The 20,693-nt window shown below is 30.1% G+C and overlaps 2 protein-coding genes across 2 annotated transcripts; one reads left to right on the plus strand and one right to left on the minus strand.

Moving 5' to 3' along the window:
- Window positions 1-877: 877 nt before the first annotated feature.
- Window positions 878-5,320, minus strand: LOC132939335 (atypical protein kinase C-like). The gene is made up of 9 exons (XM_061006442.1): window positions 5,270-5,320; window positions 4,981-5,155; window positions 4,806-4,910; window positions 4,573-4,742; window positions 3,059-3,293; window positions 1,582-1,762; window positions 1,294-1,406; window positions 1,068-1,222; window positions 878-997 (listed from the first exon to the last, which is right to left on the minus strand). Exons 1-9 carry the CDS (start codon window positions 5,318-5,320, stop codon window positions 878-880), a joined length of 1,305 nt encoding a protein of 434 aa, XP_060862425.1.
- Window positions 5,321-18,623: 13,303 nt separating this feature from the next.
- Window positions 18,624-20,149, plus strand: LOC132939346 (cell surface glycoprotein 1-like). Its single transcript, XM_061006453.1, has 3 exons — window positions 18,624-18,843; window positions 18,933-19,461; window positions 19,549-20,149. Exons 1-3 carry the CDS (start codon window positions 18,624-18,626, stop codon window positions 20,147-20,149), a joined length of 1,350 nt encoding a protein of 449 aa, XP_060862436.1.
- Window positions 20,150-20,693: the final 544 nt, after the last annotated feature.

The raw sequence follows: 20,693 nt of genomic DNA on the forward strand, positions 1-20,693 counted from the left end.
AAACCTAAAGAGTTACTTATCTTAACATTTTAACTTAATTTTATTATTTCATAATCCGTTAATGACCAGCCTTGGTTTTAGCCCATAAGCAAATATATTTTTAAATACGTTAAAAATAATAATATACGTTTTCTAAAATTAATAAACAACCAATTTGTGCTATACTAATATAGAATTTTAGATGCTTTTAAAGTTATAAATTATAACCAATTGTTATAAAGTAACAAAAATATGCTGATCAATGATCATTACCTATTTAGGTGTGTATATCAGATTTTTTTCAAATAGTCGTAAGTATAAAATTACCTAGTGGTGTGCCAAGTGTGACAATCTAAATTTATGGTGAACATCAATATAATATATAAAAACCACGATTGTAAATATACTGGTTGCATAACTCCAATATTAAATTGCTTAAAAGACATGGATCAATGAACAGTTCATGCAATAAGGCTTCATGTAGAACTATATTGTAGTGAACTCTAGTGGCAAACCATAACACTGTCGGACAGACCATGGTTGCTTAAGCTAATGTTTCGAACATTTTCCATAAGCGTTCACTAGTTCTTCATTCTTATGATAATTGATGATAATGCAATTATGGGAGGGTCCATTCATTTCATAAAGTTGTGCAACTAGTATATTTACAACCGTGTTAAAAACTTATTTGTATAAAATAAATGAAAATTCATTATTTTTCAAAATCTGTTAGTGACAATTTAAGCTTATACATAATATATCTAACTTTTAAATTTGTACAATACCACTCTCTATCAACTTACTATTTATAATGATTATTATTTGAATCAGAGTATTATTATTATTTTTTTTTTTACTTTTTATGACATTTTTCAATAAGTACTAATGTTATATTTACTTACTGATCATCAGGTTTCAAATGTACAGGTTTGTCTGTAAAGTCTGATGAGAAATTGGTAAGGTCACGATCAGAATCTAGTTGTGGTATATAATTAGGCTGAATTTTCTTTTGTTCCAACTAAAATCATATAAATTATTAAATTATACTAATATTTAGGATTTAAAACAATAAACTGTGGTTGATTTACCATTTTCCAATCAATAGATTTAAAAAATGGGCAATCTTTAACATCACCGAAGCAACCCAAACGGTCAACAGCATTTTTATTTAAAAGTCCCTTTAAGACACAAGTTGCTTCACCAGAAAGGTATTTTGGAATACTCAGAGGGTTATATAAAATCCCTATAAAATAAAATTTTCAAACAATGAGGAACCTGTTTTTAAATAACCATTGTTTGTATTATAATAAGTACTTGTGAATGTAATGGTATTGTAATCTTCATTAGGTGGTACTTCTTTAATATCAAATGGACTTTTTCCAACCAACATTTCATACAAAATAATTCCTAAAGCCCACCAATCCACACTGAAAAACAAAACAAATTTAGATTAACATGAAATATTTATATAGCTATTTAATTTAATTAAATAAAGCTTATATAAGGTAAATGTGTATAACATATATTTTTTATTCAATACCAAAATATCAATAATTATTAATAAAAATGTGTATATTAAATTTAGTTTTAAAAAATGTGTACCTAAATCCATATGGTTCAAATCTTATAATTTCCGGGGCTATATAATTTGCAGTTCCGCATAATGAATCTATTTTTTCTCCAGGCCATTTTAGATTTGTACACAATCCATAATCCGCCAATTTTATATGACCCTCATGATCAAGTAGTACATTTTCTAATTTTAAATCTCGATATATTATACCTGAAATATAGAAACATATAATTAACTTAAACAGTTGAATCAATTCAACAATTTTTTCATGGTCAAACAACTAGTATATATTTATTATCAGATTGAGATAATTAGCTAATAAAAAATAGGCGATTAGTAAAATAAATATTATTAATATTTATTAATAATTAAGGGCCTGTAAATTGACAAAAAATAATTGAAAATCGTTTATAAATAAATAAAAAATGGTATGCTAACTATATCCAAAAACACAAACATGGACATAGATACTCCACCAGAAGAGCTGTAAAATAAATGCACTTTAAATTTCAAAACAAATATTACATGGCTGTATAGAGAGCTTTGAATGTTATTCATCATTGAGTAGATCACTGAAATAAATGTGTTAAGTACTTATTGAATGTTAAACATATTAAAAATGATTTTGAGCAGATATGGAGATAAAATACACAGGCTTATTGCATTAATAATAATAATTTCTATTAAAACCTATAGCAACCATTTATAAACAAAAATGTCCATCGTAAATCTCAAAATCCTTTTTTTGAGAACCATCCCGGATTGGACATCTTAGCCTATTTTTCTTTCCCAAGGTTTAATCTATCTCTGTACCAAATTTAATTTTAATATATATAGATTATTATAATTTTATATCATATTATATTGTTATTAACTATCATTGTCTTCTCTCAAAGTACCATAAAATGGTGTAAATAGGTTGGTGGTGTTTATGGCAAAAAATAAGTAGGTACAATTAATTTCAAGATTTCAGTATGATACTAGTTAATGATGGTAAAAAGTATTTGGTACTAATAGTTTATTTTTTTTTTTATTATAACATAATAACTACTTAAAATTTTTTTTATCAAAATAAATTTAAAAAACAATTAAAAAAGATTAGGTCAAAAAGCTCAACATATTATATAAAATCTCCTATTCATCATAGGAAATGATAATATAAATATTTGGTGATTATTTTAAGCATCAAAAGTTATATATATATATATATATATATTCTAATGAAACAAATAAAACAGTTTTGACTATGTTGAGTATCCACTTTTAATATTAAATTATTGAAGCATTATTTTTGCTATCAAGTATTAACTTTATAATCATGTTTTATTTATTATATTAAATGATTTAATCTTTTAACATATAATTCTATAGATTTATTAAAAACAAAAGTTGTTTATTTATAAAATTGATATGAATTAAAATATTAATTATATTATGACTGTGTCAAGGGTTACAATGAATTAAAATAATACATTATTATATTGATCAAAAAACAATTGACTATACCTTTAGTATGTAAAAAGTTCAAAGCTAAACTAATTTCTGCTGTATAAAATCTAGCATGATTTTCGGTCAATCTTCTTTTTCTTTTCATAAAATACAACAAGTCACCTCCACGAACAAATTCCATCACAAAGAATAATTGGCTGGTTGTTTGGAAGCAACAATGGAGAGCAACAAAAAATGAGCATTCAGCGACAGTTATAAAAACATTTCTTTCGTTTTGTACCCAGTTAATATCCTGAAATTTAAAATATGTATTATATTATAACATATTAAATATTTTATATGTATTATCCTCAGATCATATACTATGGATGGAACCGTGTCCCTATAGCTTAAAGGCCATATGAACGAGAAGCCTCTGACTGAGAAACTTGATGTTCACAAGCTAGAAGAGAACTGTGCAAGTGCAAAGAGAAATATCACATATTTATCTATTTGAATTAATATATATAAATTCTATCTGTCCCCTCTGGCGTTGCCCGGAGAAGATTTGATTTTTTTTTTTAATGTATATGCAATATTCATTCTGCAGATTGAATGTATTCTATGGCATCACATATTTGGTGCTTTTTGTATGGAAAAAGTGTAAATTCAAAAACCTGATTTGAGTGTCTGGCAAAACAGCTAGTCACTTCAAATTAAAATTAACTTATGTGCAATTTAGTAATTAAAGTAGACAATCCGTGGACAATATGATGTAGGCAATCCACTTGCAAACTCGATGATGAGCTATAGTAAGTGCAAACCTATTTAGGAAATATATGTCAAATACGCCCATTAGGAAAAAAGATCACCAATTTAAAAATATTTATACATCACCCAATCAGTAATCACCTAGTTAACTACTCTTATTCAAATATTTCTGTGATTTTCAAGTGTGCCAAATAAAGCATCAGACACGGAATGAAATAATCAATTTTTAAGCACATCAAGAGCATTAGATGACCACAATTCTAAATTTCAAGTTAATACATTTTTTCATTTAGTGAAAAATTAAGAAAAATATGTGTTAAAAAAGTGAAATTTTATTTTATTTGAATGGATAGATGCGCCACTTTATCAGATTGTTCACCAGACCATACAATTTTAGATAATTGGCTGTTATAAGCTATTCAAACATTGTATGATAATATAAATACTTTATTTAAGTTAAGAAACACAATCAGTGTCAGACTTGTACACAGGGGCGTGGTAATATTATGTATTTGCTAGGCGTAGGTATATAGATATTTGACTTGTTGGAGTTGACAAATAGGTGTTGCCTGACCACTATCGACGAAAACTGATCACCGGGGATGGTGTTTCTTAACTTAAACAGACTATAGATTGGTTAAATTAAAAAAAAAATATTGGCCTTTCTATACCAATACAAAAAAAAAAGAAAAAAAAGTACTACTTCTATACAGAACTATAATATGTTTAATTGAAAATAAATATACTGTGTTCTTGTATATTTAACATCAATAATATATGCTATGATTTATAACTATTGTTAATTAAAATATATTAATTACTATATTCTTAGCGGCACGTTCTTTTTCTATAACTTTCATAGCATAGGTGCATTGGCTTCTTTTATGTTCAACCATGAACACCGTGGCATAAGTACCATCACCAATAATCTTCATTAGTTCAAAGTCTTCAATAGAATATTGACATAAAACTCCAACTTCTGCCTCACCTGCTATAAATATAGTTGAACATTATATTATATTATAACAATATTATTTTGAAATATTACTTTTACCTTCTGGATTTTCAACAGGTACAGAATCAGCTGGTTGATCAATAACATCATTTTGATCAGAAAAACTATTTGTATCTGCCAAAGCAATATCAGACCAAAATGTACCTAAATATTAACACCATCTTCATTAAATATACATAATAATTTTAACAATATATATTTTTATATTAATTACTTAAAGATGTTTGACAGTCTCCTTTGGTGTCATCACTAACTACGGAATCATTCGTGCAATTATTTTTATCAAGCTGATGAAGGTTTTTGTTTTTATGCGATTTGCATTGATTACTTTTGAATCTTTGCCATCCTATCCCCCCAAATTGGGTTTGACAAAACTTGCAAAATGCACTCTAATTATAAAATAAGAATAAGATTTAAATAGCTATAAATATTAATGTTATATATTATATTATCACATTCAGTGTAATAAAAATGTTTATATCGTTATTACTACTATTACATACTAAATTATTTTCATTTTCTTGAAGTTTAGAACAACTGCAAAATATTCCCATATTAAACATTTATATTATATTTTTTTACTAAAAATCATTGAATGAATGTTTAACATAAAGAATGTAGAACACAACTGACAAACTTATCTACTTTGTAAAGAAAAAAACTTCCAGAATTAATTAATTATTATTATTTTTAATAACTATTTGATAATTAATTAAATGCCAAAACATTTCTTATCTTGCTTTATTGTATACACAATACAGAGTAGATACTAAATGACCTTAGACCTTTTTCTAATAAAAAAACATAGTTAATATAATTTAAAACTATTTATTTAATGATATTAATTGCTTGATAAAACTTAAAATATATACATTAATTCAATATTTAACTGAGTAAAAATTTGGTATTGTATTATTTTGAATATATTTTTAAACTACATTACCTATACAGATATTATAACACAAAAGAAATCGGCAGTGCCATTAATTGTAAATAGAAGTATGAAATAAATGCTACAATTAGTATCATTAGTACTACAATTAGCATCATCTTCTAAAAAAAAAAATACTATTCGTAGAAACTTGAAACATTCCGCTAAAACTTAGATTATCATTTTCTATACTCAGGGAAATTTATAGCACCTATTTATAGGTATCTGAATTATTTAAATTGTGATCAGTGGCGCTCACGGAAGGGTTCAAGGGTAGCAGTTGCTACCCCTGATTTTTTTGATAGGTGGGTGGGTGGTCCCCATATCTCTAAAATATTTACATCATACGAATTCTACTACGTATAAAAATATTGAAAATAAACGATTGAATAATTATGGGCTATAGCCATTAGTCTATAAGCCATAGAGGTAACCGATTTAATATGCTATCCCTATTTATTTTTGAGTGTGCGCCACTGATTGTGATGATAAATAGATAGTAAAACTTGTTGGGAACCTTGTATTATAATATCTAATGTTAGCTATGAAAAGATAAGCTTTTATTAATTTCTAACTAAAAAATAATTTACCACATTTGAACAATTTTTCTCATGGCTATAAATAGTTCATAAAGAGTCAACATTTTCTGAAAATAGTACCATGTATGTAAAATGTCGTTTTTAACATTTGGTAAAAATGTTATGTATCTAGGACTATTTGTTTTTGAATTAGAACAAAAAATCAAAAATTGATAGATGAAAATTCGTTAATTTACCAAAGAAAAAATTATTGTAAAAATTTTGGATTCAAACTCATAGAAAATGAATATTAGTTTCCAGTAAACTTTTTTTTTTGCTTAATATAGAAACATATGTGGAGAGTCTTCTTTTAAACTTCTAATGTTAGCTGTGAAAATAAAATCTTTTATGAAATTATAATTGAAATTGTTTAAACATTTTCGAATTTTTGATGAATTTTGTCAAAATTTGAACTTTAAATGAATACAAAAAATAATTGATCCAATCCATCTTTAATATTTTTGAACATCAATTAATGAAACTCATATGAAATCTAGAATTCAATTTTCAAGCATTTTTGTTAAATAAAAAAGGTTTTATCGAGAATAGTTAAAAAAAAATATTTTAAAAATGTTACTATTTATGAAAAATGCTAATATAAATATTTGGTGAAAATTTCAAGAGTCTACAATTATTAATTTTTGAGTTACACAAATTTGTACTTCTTTACTTTTTTTTATTTTTTATTTTTCTTGACACTTTTTACCTACCTACTTGGAGGTACCAAATAGATTCACTTTTCTATCAGAAAAGATACTGATCTAGAAAATCGTAGCATTTTAAGTAGGTACCTAAATTGTTGTTGACCGATGGAAAAAAAAAATTACACACATCTTACGCTTAATACTGCAATTCCAGTAATATTTTTTATATACGTCTGAAGCATATAATACTTTTAGGAAATAGAATATTCACTCGTAAAATTACGATTTTAGTTTTTTTCGATGTAATTAAAAAAGTATTAAGGGAATAATTTATTGCAAACAGACAATTCTTATGGAATTCAACATAGCTAGGCATTTTCCTAAGTGCGTGAGAGCGGACTTTGTAAATGTGTGCGTAGTGCTGTTGTAGTAAGCGAATCACTGATAATTATTTATTAATCAATTACTAATTAGTTATGTGACTACCACATGCGTGCGTTCAAGTCATGGCATTGTGTGCGTGGACAAAAAAGAATATTATATTATACTAATTGTATAATTGTATATTAATTGTATGTATTATTTGTCAATACCTACAATCGATAAAGCTAATAAAGCGATGAGACTAATGAAAACTGATTAAAATTTGTGATTATGTTTACTTGTGATAGAACAAATCACATTTTACATTTAAATTTAATACATTTTAAATATTCAAACGAAAATAATTATAATAGTTGTTGGAGAACAAAATTTGATAAAGTGGCCTGATGGAACTCAATTATACATAATAAACAATTAATATCAGTATTCAAAAGTCTAATATTGCATGATTAGGTACGTCCATCGGTATGATTGACAAAAGCTTGGTATATTTTGATTGAAATTACCATAGGCGCAACTAGGGGGTGCTTGGAAGTGCTTCAATTCATGTTTTTATTTTAAAAAAAAATAAAGAGTGTTTCCTAACATTATTTATTTATTTCAAACTCCAACAAGTTCTGTTTTCTATAACTTGTTAACTAGATTTTCTAGTATGCAACAAATTAAAAATTAGTTGAGGTTTCAAGTAGATATGTTACAGAAATGGATAACTGACTTGTCCATTTTAAATATTAAGAGGGATATTTCAAAGAATATGAAAATATAATTAGTGTTGGATAATCTACAGCACAAACAAAGAAAATAGGTTTGAAATAATACATTATATTCTTCTTAATTAATATCAAAAGTCTGTTATTTGGATTTGTTGTGTAATTGTAAGTTGTAAAATATTATATTGTATAATAACAATACAATTATTTACTTTGTAAGTGAAATAATATTTACAATTAAATAGGTAGGTAATTAAGTTTAAGTTATAACAAAACTTTCTTTTTAATGATTTTGAAATTTATGGTGGGCGGTGTTGGAGGAAAAGACCAGCCCCCGAGTTTAGTTTACATAATTTTAGCACTCCCTAATATGTAGCTCAAGTTAATAAATAACTGGCGGTTTGCTCTGTTATAATTAATATAATATATAAGTACTAGCTGTCCCCTCTGGCGTTGCCTGGTTTGTCCCTTAACTGTAGAAACAGAAACATTCCACTGTTACCACATAATTGTGTATACTCAATTCATTTTTCAAAATATTTCAAGCTAAATGCCATTTAGGAATTTGAAAGTTTTTTAAGTTTATAAAAATATTTAGGCTCAAGATTCTTCTTATTCATTGAAACCCAAAAAACTTAAAAATATACAATCCCAATTTATTTTTCTAGATATTTTAATAAAGTTCAAAGTTTGATGGAATTGGAAATTTAAATGAAGAATAACTATTTTAGTTATTTTGTTGTACCTGATTTAAAAATATTATTAGTGATGACTTGGAACTTTTACGTAGGTATATTTTTATATTTTAATATTATACACAGTGAAAATTTTAAAATATTTAAGATTAATTCATTCTATTTTACGGTAAGAGGTATGGATGCAAAGTTAATGGCAATAATATATCATATAAATTATAAATACATTTAAACTATTATATTAATTAATAACATAATAAGTCCAATGTTTTCGATAAAATTTAATTCAAACTATGGTATTACTAATATTGTAAAATAAATTACTATACCTAGTTGCAATATAAATTTGTCAAGTAATATAGGCCGGAACACCATCTTCACACAGAATTATTTTTCATATGCAATAATTTAATTCAAATTTAACATATCTATTACAGTGACTAACAGCTAAATCAATAATGACAGGGTACACTCGATACCTACTGTACAGCAGATCAGTTAGATATCTACTAGCACACATATTATTTTCAAAATTATGAATTAATTTTATTAGATGAATAATTTAATTAAAATATTTTAGTTTATTAAGTTAAAGATTATAAATATTATAGTTAAATAATTAAATTTATTTTTTTGTGTTTTTAATTTTAAAATACTTACATAATATACATTAATATAGTTACAATATACTTATATAAATACTATTGACTCTATGTCTCTGTATCCTATGCTAGGGAATATATACATTTTGATTACAACAAAAATAAGTTTTTAATATCGAAAAATATTTATTGAATTTATATATATATATTTATTTATATTTTAATTATTAGACCTTTATAAGAATTTGATGCGTTTAAGTGTGGATTAAGTGTAGTATTTTTTAGTAGTTTTTTTCTATCAAAATATAAAATATTTAAGTTCATGATAAGTTACGGTTATTTTCAGTTGGTTAGGTGATTAATTTATTAATATTTATATCTACCTATAATTTGAACATTAAAAATCATATTTGATTCTTTAACTAAAAGAGGTTAAGTTACTTTTTTTCTTGATTACCTTTAGTAATAATAGCTCTTACACCTGTTTCTTCTTTAGTTTATTCTTCTATTTTAGAGGTTAAACTGTTCAAATGTCGAAGCGAGCTGAACTCAGAATGAAATTAAATCAAACCAAACTATTTGTCATTTAAGTAAGTTCAAAATTTTAAATTGAAAATATTCTTAATCAAACAATATTTAAAATTAATTTTCTCTACTTTCTAGTAATTAAAATTACACAATGTAAGTAAAAATTTCCATAATTTCAATTTTTCATTTGACTTCAAATATTTGAGAGAAGTTACTACTATAGTATTATTTATAACAGGAAAGGATCTAATGAATTCACTCGTGTTACTAAATTCCTAGTGAACTATGAGATAGAAATATTCTATTATAAATCTAATAAAATTAAAAATAAATTTATCATAACTATTTTATTAAAATTATTAATCTAAATTGACAGGTAGAAAAAAAGTATTGGTGTGTAAACTTTTAATCATTACTTATTCATAGGTACCTGAATAGAAATAAAAATGGAAACTATTTTGATAATACTTTGTCAACATCATCAAAATACCTACTGTGATTCACTAATAAAAGTCTAATATATATACATTTCATGTTCGGTACTACATACAAGTGAATTTAAAACATTTTATATTTTATGAATTTACATTAATAACATACCAATTAATATAATATATATTCAGTATAATAAATAATGTACCTACTACATTGTAAGTAATATGATATAAATTATGAACCTATATACTTACAAACATATTTTCGATGATTACCAACACTATATCAATTAACAATATTCTTAATGTTCCTGTATCTTTGGTATCTTCATGCGGTATAATTTAAAAAAATTTAAGTTACAGTGAAAATAAAATTATAAAATATTTCTTTACAAACTTTAAAAGAAATCAAAACTGTCAAGAACCAAATAAATATGCCAATACCGTTTTCTTTGTCTATGGTCAAGACTCAAGGACAAAGAAAAGAATGCTGAACTCAGCTGAAGTACTCAAGTGACAATATTTGTGTTCTTATCAATATTTCAGTTAATAAATCGATGTGATCATATAATATGACCTTATACTGGTTGACCTGTTGACGAGGCATATAAGGACGGCGGGGTAGGGTAGTGCGGTCCTTAAATATTTTGCGTTTCGTTGATATATATATATATTATATATAGTTGTACACAGTTTATTGTATCTCTAGTGCGCATGCGCTGTGTAATTCTGTACACCCGAACAGCGCAGTCATGTCTGACCGCTGAAACTACATCCATATTCCGTCTACTAGTATAAAATCTATGGATATCATATTTTTGTTGCAAATTTACAAACTCCTAAGCGTGGTATCACAGTTTTATTTGTTTTAACCAACCCAGTTTTAATGAACTCTGTAACAGTTGTTTGTGAAGCCCAACATTTTAGTAATTAAATTATTTTATGAACAGAGGTACGCGCCATTGTGAGTTTCTCGAATCGGGCGTTTGGGGATGAACACGGTACACTGGGGGAGGGGGCGTGGCATACGTGGAATAGTGAATGGTAAACAAGCCGACCCCGCGCTGCTTACCCGCCATCGAGGCAGTAAGGGTTTTCGTAATAAGGGTAATGAAGGGTGTAACATCATGTTGTTGCGCGGGCGGCGTTTCCATGTTTTTCGGAGGTTCAGACTTCAGATCATAGGTAAACAAGAACCCGATCAGCTGATCCAGACAGTGTCGCTTCCATACACAAACTTATCTATAGATAGGTACTAGCCTAACCTGTGGTACCTACAACTGTGGTGAGCCAACACCCACAGTTGTACTTTAAAGAAATATGTGTTTCTATAATATTGTTCTATCGTTTGAGTCCGGGTGCGCACCAATGCAGTGAAAAAAAATTCCCACAAACCGCTGCATGTGGCACACTGCATGACCATTGCAATAACATTGCCATACGTTTCACCCCACACTTGTGTGTGCCCTGCAATGTTCACTCGTCAGTTCACGTTTAGCTATTGGTTAGTTTAAAAATTCAAGTGGATCAACCTATTATAAAACATTGAAACGTAGAGCGTTTTTGATTCATAAGTCATAATTGCACAAAGTACCACTACTACAACTACTACAGTACTGCCAATACCACTTTTTTTTAATCTGAATCCCAGAACCAGGGGAGGACCTGCCTATGGTTTGCTTTCCCACCGGTCCGTCATCGTTTATTTACATAAAATAAGTATTAATTAAATAACAGCGCATGTACAATAGTTACAATAACGGTTTACAGATTTACAGTAGTTACAATAATTAGGTACAAATGATTAAAATACAGTTTTAATCAGCACTCTGGCCTCTGCTGGCGTACTATCGCTGCCCATGATCCCTTTGCCTCTGTTGGTCCTCTTTTTCTTTGTAGCCCATTTCTGCGTGCCAATTTTCCCGGTTAGTCAGCAAGATAGTCAGGGATGGTACCAGAATTTTTTCCCTAGGAGGACGATAAAGGGCGAGTCAATTTTTTGAAGTGGCAAGCTCAACAATAATTGTACTTCTATCAATAGAAAAAAAATAATGATTTATGTATCAGTGAACACTATTAAATTGAGTTTCTGCATTATATAATAACATATTATATTTAATACGTCATAATAGTAATATTTACAAAATAAAAAGCGGGTTAGTGAATGTCGCTCTGCTGTACAGTAGGTTACAATAAGTGGGTCAATGTACAATGGATTGTATTAAACTTGAATTCAGTGCTATAATATCATTGTATAAGAAAACCAATCTGAGCGGAGACGGTTTATCAGTCTGGATATTTTGTACTATTATTATTTATTATATCATGTAAGTTGAATTAATATTATAATACTATTATTTTTTATTCGTTTCTATGGTGATTAACAAAGCGTTAAAAATTAAAATCCCATTTTTAGCGGTTTTTCGTAATTTTTCGGTGGTTTTTCCCGTGGCATTAAATAACTATTGATAAAAATGAAAAATGACCTTTTTAAAGTACCATCTTGATACAATTTGCTAAAAGATAAGGTACTATATGTTGAAATCGAAGCAATGGTAGAAATTTTGTATACAGGATATAAAAAAAAATAAACACCATTATAAGACCACTAGCTTCCTTGCTCCACTCAGAATCTAAAATGACAATTCAAATTAAGATTTAAATATAAAAATATTTTTATCTGTACAAGTGTATTTCTGCATCATTAACTTACAGTTGTCGTGGGTGGCTATCAACCGTCAACGTGATTGTTAATTTTTTTTTAGTTTTTGAGATTTAATCGAACATTTATACCGATGAATATTTATACCAAGTACCAACGAATGAACGAAATGTGACCATGCACAAGTGTACAGTGTACACACACGACACACACACACACACACACATACACACATGACACATATCCATAACACATACACAATTAACAGAATAACGACTCGTGTGGGAAACCTGACTAACTAATAGGTGAACGTCGCTATTTTTAAATATTTATTGATTACGGCGAGTTAAAAATTAAGATAGTAATCCCATTTAGTATTTACGATTATATTATAATGTCCATCATAAAAACGGTAACACACCAGTAAAAATAAGAGTTAAAATATATTATGAGGGGGGGGGGGGGGTGAGAGAAGGGCGAGAACTTATCCTGGTGGGTAGTCGCCCACCCTTGCCCCCCTCCCCCCACCCTAGGCACCGTCCCTGAAGATAGTTACTATGGATTCCAGATTTACGTCCTCGCACACTATGAACTCTAGTTCCATTCGCCTTCTCGCCACCTGAAGAATGTGTGTTTCATAGGATCCCCACATGTCCTGCAACATGGGTTCTCCACTCTCACAAGTCTGTGGAGGCTAGATTGGAAAAAGCCGTGCCCCGTCAACAACTGTGTCGTGTAATAACCCGTTTACCCATATGGGCTCGACTTGCCCAGCTACGTACCTACGCCTGGTATCAGCCGCTTCGTCCACTTTTCCTCAACCCATTCCTACTATTACCAGCCCCACACATTTTTATCTACTATTCCCTTGGCATTTATTACTTCGAATTTTTGGAGCAGCCGTAGTTCACAAAGGCCGCGTGCCATCAGGTGTACCGGGACAATGCCTGTTACTACCAAGATAGCTGCAGTAGATACCGTTCTGTAGACGCTGGATACCCTCAAACCACTACCACTACCGCTAAAAACTACCACTAATCTACCACTACCACTTTACGAGTGCTGATTTAGTTCTACACCAGTATTTATTATATCGAATATTATTATATCAAAATTTTACCCCGTAATGGAATGGAGTTATATAATAGTATGAGCACTTTCGAAATCGGTGGTACATAAGTGCGCATTGAGTGCAATTAATAATAGAATAAAAAATAACAAACCTAACCAGTTTACTGCATATTGGTGAGATCGAATATGTTTTGCATTCAGTGCGCACTGAGCATAACAAATGCACCAAATAAATATCGCTATAAATGGTTAAATTAGGGCTTGCATTTAAATGTCCTAAAAATATCGAAAAATGCTCTTAAAGAAAATGCATGTACCGCTATGATCGCTATGACCTAAAAACTTTGAAAAACTCCCTAAAAATAATGAAAAATACCCCTTCAAAAAATGCGTACCTACCACTGAAACAATGTGTATACTATAATAAAACATAAATAATATGTCAGATCATATCTATATACTGATTAACAACCAATTGGTATGTACTATGTATGGCATTAAAATCAGTATTGAAAATAAATGTAAAATAAATGTGGTTTTAGTACAGGAATATCAGTATTTTACATATTGTATTTTTGTGTTTTTTTTTCGTGATGTCTCTAGAAATAGATTAAAAAATTAATGTGTGTATTTTACGTCAACATTTTGTTTGGTTATTTACAGAAAAATTGATACATTTTTATTAAAATTCAATTTATAGTCTACCTGTTTAATTTTTTCACAACATTATGTAAAGAAGTCAAGATAAATATAAAACAAAGCATTATTAGTATTTAATCCCTTTATTAAAAATCACAACTAATAATTATGAATTATAGTAAAATAAAAAAATAAAATAATTTTGACCTGTTTCAAAAAAAAAAAGATATATACATATAAAATAAAAATCGGTCAGTATCATTTTATAAAAATCCTGATTTGTATTATAATCCTAATATCTTGAAAATACAAATATATACAAATAAAGTGGTCACTAACTATTTTAACAGTAAAAAAATGTAAATTGTAAATTTACTTTACTGGAAAAATCTAACATAGTAAATTTACAAGATTCACATCACTATAAAAAAAATGATCTAAAAAAATTAAAAAAATGCATTGAAAACGTTTAAAAGTTCCCCAAAACATCGAAAAATTCAATAAATGCACAGAAAACAGTTTGTTGTTAGCATAGTCTATAGGTACTTGAAACACATTTGTATCTTGGAAAGCATCGTATCCAGAAAAAACGATGAAAATGTATCAAAATCCGATCTCTAGACCAGCGGTTCCCAAATTTTTACGACCACGGCACCCTTCGGAATAATTTTCGTGGAACCCCAAAGTCTGTAAAACGTATATTTTATCGCTTTATTATACAATTTATACTAGTAACTATTATTTAGGTGAACTTTTTTTCCAAGTACAATAAAATTAATTTTCCCAATATTCACATACCTCTGGCGGAACTAGTGATGTGATTCTCGAAAATTTACCATGTACAATTTTACCGGTAAAGTAAATTTATAATTTACATTTTTTTACCATTCAGACAGTTGAGTGACCACTTATTTGTATTTTTTATCAAGATATTAGGATTATAATACAAATCAGGATTTTTATAAAATGATAATGACCGATTTTTATTTTATATATATATATATATATATATTTTGAAACCGGTAAAATTATTTTTATTTTATATTTTACTATAATTATTAATTGTTATTTTTATTAAAGAGATTAAATACTAATGCTTTATTTTATATTTATCTTGCCTTCTTTACATAACATTGTGAAAAAATTCAACAATTAGTACACTATAAATTAAATTTTAATAAAAATGTACTAATTTTACCATAAATTTAGTAAATTTACTCGGTAAATTACCAAAATTTTTTTTTCGTAAAATCCACATCACTAGGCTGAACTGTTGAGATTTTAGCACGGCACCCTTAAGTTCCGTGAAACCCACTTCGGGAATCGCTGGCCTAGATTAATATAATTGTGTATATGTTCGTATGTAGGTTTTTGACAATAATTCTGTTTTTATACAAGTTATGACTCATGGGCATTTTAAATTTCGCTATTAATATTACGTAGTATTTACGCAAAACTTGCTAAAAAATTTAATTACCGTAAAATACTGACATAAGAACACAGAATACCTACCTATAATGTTCTTAGTGTTTCTTATCATTAAGTATTTCGTAATATTTTGAATCGACATTCACTTAAAATATATTCAACTAACGAGGCTAAACCTAAACGTGAACGTGATCTTCTAAGTGAACATTTACTATGTTACTCACTCGTAGGTTCGAGACAACAAATCAGAGTGTGCTCGTGTAGAGTAATTTTAATAATCAAATAAGATGTAGGTATATATATAAAATGGTTTCAAGTAGCTTTTTTTTCAAATACTGTGGTTTATCACTGATAACAAAATGTATTAGATTATAAAAAAGAATATAAAACACAGTGTTATGTAGTTTCAAATGTCAAATTGGTAGGTACCTACTGTGTTTTATATTTTTTATTATTTTTTAATCAACTTTAAATACTTACGATTAATTATGGTTTTGCATAAATAGCCAGCCAGCTGAAGTGTATACAGGTAGCTTATTATTCTAACTAAAGAGCACTGTAGTGTCAGTGTGAAATAACTGTATATGATTATTTTCTTGTTATTTAGAATAAATAATTGGTAAATTTTCAATTTTAAAAATTTCCAACTTCAAATTTTGAATATTTTTGTCAAAACGATTGATTTTTGATTTCTCGACTTTTTTTGTTTTGTATTCTTTCAACGTAAACGTTCTTCATTCAAAGTCCACTAGACACTGAGTCATTATTTGCTTATTATCAATCGAATCCTAAGACTTTTTTATTCACTTCAATGACATGATATTTTAATGACTCACAGAAATAACTCTCCTATATGGCTATATTGCATGTCGTTGACGGAACCTGAAGACAAAAATAAATATTATTACCAATATAATTAATACGGTGGAATAAAATTCTGAAAAAAATTTTGATATGATTCGGGTTTTTTCCTAATTTATCTAATAATAATACCAAATAATTTACCATTTCCAATTTAAATGTGCCAGTGGCCAGAGTTGAAGTTTATTTAATAAGGGGCAATATTTAGGCAATATGCAATTTCGTATCCGCCACCCGCAGACATTGTGTTAATGTGAATGCGGTTGTACACGAGTACCAGGCTATCTACGAAAAAAAATTTGAAATTACGCCCTTGATGCTAGTCTGTAGTAAATTTTTAATCGTGACATTATAGAAATTAATACACTATAGTGTAAGTGCATATTATGTAATTAATTAAGTTATTTTGGTATGCTAACAAATTATTTGAGGGTGCTGAGCAGACGGGAACTATCTAGTTGCGACTATGGTGAGGGGCAAAGCCCTCCCATGGTACTGTGTTTGAAAAATTGTCTGGATCCCTTCCTTGAACAATTCCTAAACACCATTGCAGTAGCAGAGCCAGGGAGGGCCCAAAAGTTCATCAACAATCCCCCTTTACGGATTATAAAATCCATGGATAATGGACGATTATTACTTTTTTAATATGAAAAATTACTACACGATTGCACATGAATTTTGTAATTACAACATGTCAACCTGCAGGCATGGTTTAAGAGACTTCGTGGGTGGATGGGTCTAGCTATAAATAAATTGCAGAGGGGGCTTAGTGAATACCCTAACCGGGAATGCAATTTCATACGATCAGCCATTATTGTTATAATCTATAATGTTGAAAGTGACGCTTGACGGACTAATGACTTTAGTATTAGTATAAACAAATAATAACACGACAGTATGATTATATATAAGTATAATATATAATAACATACAACTGGACTATTTAACTGTGACATTACACACACACCGTATACGCACTGTACGACGGCGCCTGTGCAAGTGAGTATTACATACTTCAAAGGCCCCTATATATATCCACAATCGATGTCATGTTACATCCGTAAAGAGAGTGAGTCGTATACTCGTATAACTAGATACTAAATTGTAAACACGTGTCAAGGTTGGCTACTAATATTAATTGTATATTTCAACATATAACATTATGTTATAGCATTGATTATATTATATATACAATATATTATGTAGGTACCTATATAATTAAATAATCGGGATTTAAATATGTCCACAAGGAGAAATATGTATTAAAACATTTTAATTTTTGGATTTTCTTGGGTTTATAATATACATGGCACGATTGGGAAATCATGAGTTTCGAATTGACGTGGCAATTAATTTGTTGAGATTTAAATTAAGTATTTACGAGTACTAATAATTAATATTATATTGCTAAAGTAATACTAATCTAGGCAATAAAATATTTTCATTCTCCTATGATTATTTAATTATTTTACCGTTATAATATGTGTTGGCTAAATATATTGTATCACACGTATGTGTTTTGGTTCCTCACGACAAGCCAAACACTTCAATTCAAAATTGTTATATTATTATTAAATATTTATAATTTATACCAAATATAGATAGGTGTGTACCTACTCAAAAACTATATTATTGCTACTAGCACTGATTTAAAATAGACTATGTTATTATTGCGTAACAGGTCGTAAAAATGTCGATTTACGAAAATGAAAACTGTCCGGAATCAACCGAACGAGCTATTCAAGTGACGAACTGCACAATATACGTCGGACGCGTAGAAATCGTTGTCGACCCGAGACTCAACTCCGATTGTACCAGTTTTGCCGAGACACGCGCAGCCGAAGATCATAACGGGTCCTCCGTGAATACGTCTCCAAAACAGACGAACTTCGTTAGTGCTCGCAGCACAAGTACCTACTTTATAATATTATTAGTCATTTTTCCTTATATTATATAGTCTCATCGGTATAATATCATGTTGTACACGTCACATTTTCAGAGCCTCGCATCCAGCGTCAATCTATCACCACGCCGTACGCAGCCCGACCAAAGACAACAAAAATCGGACCGACAAGTCGGCAGAAGTCGGTCAGTCAGCGGCCATCCACGTCGCAACTGTCGTGTTGTCTGCACGGCGTTGGTCGGTGTAATTATGAGGCGAGGTTTGGCGCCGGAAGCGATAACTGCACCGCGGGAAGCGATAACTGCATCGCCGGAACCGAAAACTGCAACGCCGCCGCTGGGAACGGTGATCCGCCGCGCCGGAACAGAAGCGGACGTTCGACGATCTGGGGGACCCAGAACGGCGGCCGATTGTCCCCGCTGAGGTTGGGGTCCCGGGACCAGAATGTCGCGAAGTCCAACTGGCCGACGCTGTTCAAGATACCGGTGCCCTGTTTGTGCCAGGTCAAACCACCCGTGAGACAGGACAGGCCGGTGGACCTGTACGCTGGTTCCAGGCTGCCCGTGCCCATTCGACCGGGACCGGCGGCGGCGCGGATTCTCCGGATCGACCGTGCTGTCGACGTGCGGCCGCCGTCACAGAACGACGGTCGAAGTAGCCGTCGGTGTGCCACTGCCGACATGCCGCACGACACCGATGACAATCTAAACGGCCGGCAGTGCGTTACTGCTGACAAGCTACCCGACCCCGATGACAAGCCAGACGACACCGACGATAAGCCAGATGACACCGACTACAAACCAGACGACAAGCCAGACGACAAGCCAGACGACAAGCCAGACGACAAGCCAGACGACAAGCCAGACGACAAGCCAGACGACAAGCTAGACGACAAGCCAGACGACAAGCCAGACGACAAGCCAGACGACAAGCCAGACTACAAGCCAGACGACACCAACGACAAGCCAGACGACACCGACGACAAGCCACATGACGTCGTTGACTTTCTTGAATACGATGACACGGCGGTCGAGCCCGAAAAGCCGTGCGTGCACTTTGACGAGTCGGCCGCGAGCGCGACGTCCAAACAGTACCCTCTACAGGCGCTGGACGACCGCAGCTCGACCGTGGGTTCTCAACCAGTGGTCGTCGAAAGCGACAGCCTGTCCGACGCTTCTGACCATCCGTCCCCGAAGCCGGTCGAGCAAAACGAGTCAGGCATGATAGTTCCGACCTTAAAACCCGTTATTGATGACGACGACTCTCAGCTAAATAATGTTCATAGTAGTGGCCATCAGAGTGCTACAGTGTAGGATGAGATCGAATATTAATTTTTTATGTGTAATGGATTTATATATAATATAATAATATTGTGTATATATTATAATATAATATCAATAGTGTATTTCTAATCATTAAAATGATCAAAAATTATCTGTGTATCGTTTTTCTATCGATAAGTTAGGTTGTTACTTATAATTACGATAGTGTAATATTATAATAATTATTATTATAAAAAACATTAGGTACTCATAATATTCCATGTTTTGTGCAAAATTTCATATTCAAACGTCCAATATCGCATGGTAAATTAACAAGATTTATTTTATTTTTTATCGATTAATTATTTAATTAATTAATAAAAATATCAAAAATCGGACTTCTTGTATAATAGGTATTTTTACTGTTAACTTCTTCAATAATAAGCCATATTACTTGAAGTATGAAACCATGTTTCATGCCATATATTTTCTTCACTAATTCTTAAGATTAACGTATATTTTCTATTTAATTAATTATAAAATATCCTTAAAATACCTCACATACCATTTGCGCATTACCCTCGCATACATTTAA

This window comes from Metopolophium dirhodum, chromosome 1 (genome assembly GCF_019925205.1).
Source record: "Metopolophium dirhodum isolate CAU chromosome 1, ASM1992520v1, whole genome shotgun sequence".
NCBI classification, from domain to species: domain Eukaryota; kingdom Metazoa; phylum Arthropoda; class Insecta; order Hemiptera; family Aphididae; genus Metopolophium; species Metopolophium dirhodum.

Excerpts from the sequence above, each read along its gene's own strand:
- LOC132939346 (XM_061006453.1), top strand. The coding sequence starts at position 18,624 with ATGTCGATTTACGAAAATGAAAACTGTCCGGAATCAACCGAACGAGCT. Across the intron at positions 18,844-18,932 it reads CGTTAGTGCTCGCAGCACAA|AGCCTCGCATCCAGCGTCAA; the intron begins GTACCTACTTTA and ends TCACATTTTCAG. Across the intron at positions 19,462-19,548 it reads ATCGACCGTGCTGTCGACGT|CCGGCAGTGCGTTACTGCTG; the intron begins GCGGCCGCCGTC and ends CAATCTAAACGG.
- LOC132939335 (XM_061006442.1), bottom strand. The coding sequence starts at position 5,320 with ATGGGAATATTTTGCAGTTGTTCTAAACTTCAAGAAAATGAAAATAAT. Across the intron at positions 3,294-4,572 it reads AACGTGCCGCTAAGAATATA|GATATTAACTGGGTACAAAA; the intron begins GTAATTAATATA and ends TTTAAATTTCAG. Across the intron at positions 1,407-1,581 it reads TTTGAACCATATGGATTTAG|TGTGGATTGGTGGGCTTTAG; the intron begins GTACACATTTTT and ends TTTGTTTTTCAG.